Genomic DNA, 6,849 nt, shown 5'->3' with positions numbered 1-6,849 from the left:
AACTTTTAGTGCAACAGGTCACAGGGGTCAAAGTACTACTTTCAGTTAAAGCTCTGACATATTCAAAGTATTATACTTTGCACCCGCAGATTTTTTTGTCATCAGTTGACAGTTCAATTTTGTCGAACACCAAGAGTGCATATTGTGTCAGTATACCCAGTAAATGAAATTAAAGTTCAGAATCTGTTCTGCAAAGTCAGTGTGACTAGAAGGCACAAACAGTAAAAATAAAATGAAATAAGACCTTAGATTCAAACAGACCTGCACTGGATTCCCAATCCTGGCAGCTGTGTAATCTTGGTTAACTTAATCTCTTTGAGACCCAGTTCTCTTGTTAGTAAAATGGGGATAATTATAACTGTCCTAGGGATTTGATCTTCCTGTAAAAGTTAAATGAGATAACCTGTACAAAGTGCCCAGCACCGTGCTGCATACAGGTGTTTCTTTTCCCTGTAAAAGCAATATGCCATCATTGTCAATCTGCAAATTTACAGACGAGTCAACCAAAATGGGGGGAAAATGTATTCAAGGTATTTATTGATTACCCGACACATGTACACCACAATTCATGATATGATGAGAAAACAGAAGACATGCCTGCTTTTAAAGAGCTTACACTCAAGACAGGAAGACAAAATGTTCACATTAGGCACTTAGCAACATAAAAGTCATAACGAACCTCGACTGAGCACTTACAATGTGCCGAGCATGGTGCGGACTTCAGGAATAAGGTCTCATCGAATCTGCTTAACAACCCAATGAAGTAGTTACTGTTATTCCCCATTTTCCAGATGAGGAAACTGAGGCTTAGCAAGGTTCAGTTGCTTACCCAAGGTCACAGAGCTCATATATAGGCTCTGAACTCAAGCAATCTGAATCTATAGATATGACTTAGATACAACAGAGTCTTGGGTGAACTCGGAGGTAGATTAAGGTAGAGTTAGGCTAGTGACACAAGGCTTTTTGGAGGAGTTGAGCTGGGCCCTAGAGGAAAAAATGGGATTTGGACTGGCAGAGGAAGCAGAATGAGTAAATCACAGGAAAAGCCTCCCACTGAAGGCACCAAACGACCACAGGAAGAAAGGGAAACTTTCTTAGGGAGAAAGGAAACTAGGAAGGGAATCCCTTTACAAAATGCTGCTTGGAACCAAGAATTTCAGCTGGCCTGACATATAAGAATAATGTCGGACTTGCATGGTGGCGCAGTGGTTGAGAATCCACCTGCTAGTACAGGGGACACGGGTTCGAGCCCTGGTCCGGGAAGATCACACACGCCATGGAGCAACTAAGCCGGTGCGCCACAACTACTGAGCCTGCGCTGTACAGCCTGCAAGCCACAACTACTGAGCCTGTGCTCTAGAGCCCGAGCTCGGCAAGAAAGAGAAGCCACTGCAATGAGAAAGAAGCCCGGGCACCTCAACGAAGAGTAGCCCCTGCTCGCCACAACTAGAGAAAGCCCGCGCACAGCAACAAAGACCCAACGCTGCCAAAAATAAATAAATTTACAAAAAAAAAAAAACAAAAAAGAATAATTTCTCACATCTTTAAAGAACACACCAGGGCTTACAAAATGCTTACACAAAATCATCCCACTTGGTGATGACAAGAAGTAACATTTATTGAGCAACTTATAATAAAGCAGGCACGGTACTAAGCTCATTCCAGCCTCAACAGGACCCTGTGAGTTAGGTTCTATTATTGTCCTCTCCAGATGAGAAAACAGACGCCAAGGTCAGCTAACATGTGGCAACAGTAGGGTCTGAACCCAGATCTAACCTTGGGAGGCATCATTCAACCACGTGGTCCTCAGAACAGCCCATTTGGTAAGCAGGGCAAGTATTACTGCCATTTTTCAGATGAAGGAAGTGAATCTCAAAGAAAGGAAGTGGCACCTACTCCCCGATATCCCCTCCCCCACCCAGGACAGGCCGCCCAGTCCCCTTCCTCCTTCCCGTGACCAGGTGTAAAATAGGACTCCTCTCGAAGAAGGGAGCGCCTGTTTGCCTTCCCACGACCCAGGGGTCTCCGGCTTCCCCGCGCCCCACCCTCCCGGTAGCCGGTTGCCTGGCGGCCGCCAGGGCCCGGCATTTGTGCCTCTGGGCCGGGCCTGTTATTTCACAGGAGTTGGCACTCCCTCCGCTGCCGCTGCCGCTGCCTCTGCCAGAGAGAGGGGCTGGGTCGGTTTTCCTGTCTATCTCCCCTGCAACAGCTGTGTTTTCAATAGGGACTCTCCTGCTCGTCTCTCCTCGTGGGAGGACCGCACTCCCCTCCACTTATTAAATACCAGGCTCCGGTGTGCAGCCGCCGTGGCAGGGCTGTGCGAGGATAAGATTAGGAGGGGGGCCCCGCCCCTGTGCGGTGGGCGGGCACCGAGGTGGCGCCGGGCTGCGGCTGGCTCTGGACAGCCCAGAGCACAGGCCTCCCCTCGGCCGCCGCTTGTGCTGCTTTGGGGGCTGGGAGGCCCGGGCTGTCAATTTCAGCACCTGGAGACCCAGGGGCTGCAGGCAGCGTGGCCTTCGCTCTGCAGGGAACCCCGGGGCTTCGCCCATGCCTCGAGGAAGGAAATGAAAAGGGGGAGCGAGACAGAGACAAAGGGAATGAGGAAAAGCCAGGGAGGAAAAGACAGAGGAATTCCGGGCCAAAAGACTAACACGGGAGAAAGAGGCCAGTAAATGTGCTGCCCGCCTGGCTTTCAAACAAGTGTGAGGCCCGTGTCTCATACCCTGCGTAACAAATAGGAATTTTAACTATACAACGTTAAGTTTTACACAAAAGGTACTATGTCGTGGCCTAAATAGTGTACTGGCTTTGAATGCAAAATAAAGACCGTTCTCTTATCCTCCTCCCAAAAGGGTGGTGATTTCACCCTTGCAGAAGTCTCCCAGGTTTCCGGGACCAGGTTCTCTCCCCGGGAGGGAGCCGTGTGTCTTAGAACAGATGCTGTTCCTCTTCCTCCCGAGGCTGGCACCTGGCTTCCTTCCCGCCCCGCCTCCTCCCCCTCCCCAGGCCCTACCCCGCCTTCCTTTGCCCCCCACCACTCTACCTGGCAACTCACACATTTTCATCATCCATCTCACCCTCCCCTCCACCTTTTCTATCTCTCTGGCTCTGTTCCTCACCATTCATATGGTTTTTTTGTTTGTTTTTGCTTTTTTTTACATCTTTATTGGAGTATAATTGCTTTACAATGGTGTGTTAGTTTCTGCTTTATAACAAAGTGAATCAGTTATACATATACATATGTTCCCATATCTCCTCCCTCTTGCGTCTCCCTCCCTCCCACCCTCCCTATCCCACCCCTCTAGGTGGTCACAAAGCACCGAGCTGATCTCCCTGTGCTATGCGGCTGCTTCCCACTAGCTATCTACCTTACTACGTTTGTTAGTGTATATATGTCCATGCCACTCTCTCACTTTGTCCCAGCTTACCCTTCCCCCTCCCCATATCCTCAAGTCCATTCTCTAGTAGGTCTCTGTCTTTATTCCTGTCTTACCCCTAGGTTCTTCATGACATTTTTTATTTCTTAAATTCCATATATATGTGTTAGCATACGGTATTTGTCTTTCTCTTTCTGACTTACTTCACTCTGTATGACAGACTCTAGGTCTATCCACCTCATTACAAATAGCTCAATTTCGTTTCTTTTTATGGCTGAGTAATATTCCATTGTATATATGTGCCACATCTTCTTTATCCATTCATCCGATGATAGACACTTAGGTTGTTTCCATCTCTGGGCTATTGTAAATAGAGCTGCAATGAACATTTTGGTACATGACCCTTTTTGAATTATGGTTTTCTCAGGGTATATGCCCAGAAGTGGGATTGCTGGGTCATATGGTAGTTCTATTTGTAGTTTTTTAAGGAACCTCCATACTGATCTCCACAATGGCTGTATCAATTTACATTCCCACCAACAGTGCCAGAGGGTTCCCTTTTCTCCACCACTTCCTTTCAGTGGTTCGAGAGGGGATAAAAGCTTTCCTTTAGGTTTGCCAGTGTTTAAATTGCTTCTGAAAACACCCAGTGGTAAAGACTATGAAAAGGGGACACTCTTTTTCAACTGATTGTTTATGTAGAACTCAGAGGGACTATACGCAGGGGGTGCTCGGTAATATCTAGACTCCATCCACCTGGTCCGCATCCTGGCCCTCCCCCTAACGCTTCCTGGTGGAACAGGGCTGGCTAGTGTAAGGTCACCTTCACTGGGGCAAAGGTTTTGCCCTCTGCTCTCCCAAGCCAGGGGTCTCTGAAGCAGGCAATGTGGGCTTAGCTATGAAGGAAGGAGTGAGCCTCCAGATCAGAAGCTCTCAACTCCTGCTGCACTGCTGCCACCTTTCAGGAGACCTGGGCTTTCTGCTTCCATGGATGCCCCTCTTCTCTTCCCGCTACATCATCCACATGGAGTTTCTACAAGGAGAGGCCCTCCGCTGCCCAGCTGCTTTCTCATAGGTAATTTCTGGCCACAGTCTCACCACTTATTTTATCTTTGCAGATACTCACTTGGGATTCTAATTTCCATTTCATCAAGCCAGTAAAATGACTTGATTCCCTCATGTGTGAGGACTCCAGGGAGACAAGAGCCTCAATCAGGGTGCTGTACTCAGCAGCACTTTGGATTCTGCCCACAAGTGGTATCCCAAAGGAAGACCCTACTCTGGCAAACCATCCTGAACAAGGCCCGGCGTTTCCTAGCCCTTCTTCCTTCTTCCCGACAGTCCCAATGTCCATTTAGGTGTCCATTCAGTTCTGGGGAAAACTTTTGATGTAAGGAGGAAACTTGTAGCAGCACATCTCACTACCACATGGTTTGGTGCAGGAGTAAACAGATGACATAAACAAGTCTAATCAGATTGACAATGGGTTAGGAATGCTGGGGCAAAGACGTTCTGTCTTTCTTTAGAGACATGAACAAAGAAGCACAAAGCCCAAGAGTTGCTGGCAATCATCTTGGGACCATGAGAATCAGACAGAAAAAAATTGGGTCCTTGGGGAAATTGTTGAGCTGCTGGACCAAGCGCTGCCTGCAGCTCACACTGATAATGGCCTTTTTTTTTTTAAACCCAGGAGCAAATAAATCCCTGTATTGTATGAGCCAATTCGAGCCTAGCTTTTCATTTCTTGATGTTCAAGAGATGACCTGAAATCATGTATAGCAGGAATTGGGGGGGGGGGCATGGAGGGATGTAAAAGACATTGAAACTTGAAAGGTATTAGAGGGTTAAATCATGAGAGGCATAGGTTCCTTGTCCTATGCTAAGGGATTGGAGTTCATGTAGGCAGTGGGGAGACCCACTGAAGATTGTTGAGGAGGGGAGGTGGCACGATAGACTCTGTTTAAGGAAATTAACTCTGATGGCAGGATGAATGATAGACTGCAGGGAAGAGAGATTAGAAGCAAGAAAATGTGATTAGTAATGAGTCTGGGAAAAGGACATTTTATCAAGTAACCCCAGATGTCAACCTTGCCAGGAGTGGGGAGGGGTAAGCAAGCAAAGATACTCCTACGGCAACCCCTCTGATCAGTACCGAAGGCCTTTCCTCTGCCCTTAAGGGCATACAGGATACAGCTGAGGGTCCAAATCCTAATATTGTGATGCCTCAGAAGGCTATCCAGTTGTCTTAGAAGTTTCAAATAACAGGAATTTTTAAAATTTTAAAATCTAAGACAAAGTTAATTCTAATTTACTTAAATGTTACTTAAACCAAGAATACTTTTTTTTTTTTTTACTTTCATTTGCATTTATTTTTTGCAGCATTTATTCCCGGGCCATAAGTTTTTGTTTCTTCAATTTCTTCTGGGATATCTTTTTCTTCTGGGCAACCTCCTCTTCTGGTTTAGGAACAATCTGTTCTTTTTCAGTAAGGATCATCTCAATGTGGCACGGAGAGCTCATGTATGGGTTGATCCGACCATGAGCTCTATAAGTCCTGCGCCGCATCTTGGGGGCTTTGTTCACCTGGATGTGCTCAATGACCAGAGAATCTACATCTAAGCCCTTAAGTTCAGCATTACTCTCTGCATTTTTGAGCATGTGCAGTAAAAATTCAGCACTCTTTTTGGGCCACCGACCCTGCGTCCAGCCCCACTGTTTGGCCTGGGCACACCTACCAACTCCACCATTGTAGCGACGGAATGGCACACACTGCTTCTTTAAAGTGACATCCTTCAGATACTTAGTGGCTTTTCGGATATGCATACCCTTAATGGCCTGGGCTGTTTCACGAGTGTTCTTAAAGTGAACACGAAGATTTGAACCTCTCGACTTGCATGATTTTGTGGGATTTTCTGGGTCAAGTGAATAGCGAACCATTTTTAGAGGTCACCTCAGGCCGCTGACCGGAAAAGGCAAACCAAGAATACTTTTAAAGGGTAGGGAAAAGAATACACCCCCAAACAACAAGCTATAACAAAGTGTCTTCACCCCCAAGTGTGTGAATCACTGATCTAAATCATGGTGCTCCCAGGTCCCTTCCTGCTGGGGGCATCCATCACAGCTCGGGTTCCCAGGCCCCCTGGCAGCCGCCAGTGTGCTAGGACTTTCTGGAGCCTGTGCACAGTAAGGGGCCTCCAGCACTCACGTGGCTCCATCCCTTACACACACGAGAAGATAGAAATCTCTCCTGGAGCAATGTAAGCATCTTCACTTTCTCATACTAGACCTAGAGAGCCCCCGTTCCCTGCTGCCCTTGCTGCCCCACCGTTCCAGCGCTGCCTTGGGCTGATAATGCCAGGGCAATGATGGTCCACACCCCCATATATTGCCCCCTGCCTCACAGTTTCCTCCCCAGTGCTGTACCGGTGGCTTGATAACCTGGCTGTTCCCATCCTGCCTCATTCTCCAGTCT

General features: G+C 47.5%; 1 protein-coding gene across 1 annotated transcript; it reads right to left on the bottom strand.

Moving 5' to 3' along the window:
* Positions 1-5,715: 5,715 nt before the first annotated feature.
* LOC309829132 (large ribosomal subunit protein uL22) lies at positions 5,716-6,344 on the bottom strand. The gene has a single exon (XM_082664824.1). The coding sequence runs from the start codon at positions 6,312-6,314 to the stop codon at positions 5,760-5,762; it is 555 nt and encodes a 184-aa protein (XP_082520950.1). The 5' UTR covers positions 6,315-6,344; the 3' UTR covers positions 5,716-5,759.
* Positions 6,345-6,849: the final 505 nt, after the last annotated feature.

Source organism: Grampus griseus (genome assembly GCF_964374135.1).
Source record: "Grampus griseus genome assembly, chromosome: 1".
Classification (NCBI taxonomy): domain Eukaryota; kingdom Metazoa; phylum Chordata; class Mammalia; order Artiodactyla; family Delphinidae; genus Grampus; species Grampus griseus.
This window is presented reverse-complemented; position numbering and strand designations above follow the sequence as displayed.

Excerpts from the sequence above, each read along its gene's own strand:
- LOC309829132 (XM_082664824.1), bottom strand. The coding sequence starts at position 6,314 with ATGGTTCGCTATTCACTTGACCCAGAAAATCCCACAAAATCATGCAAG.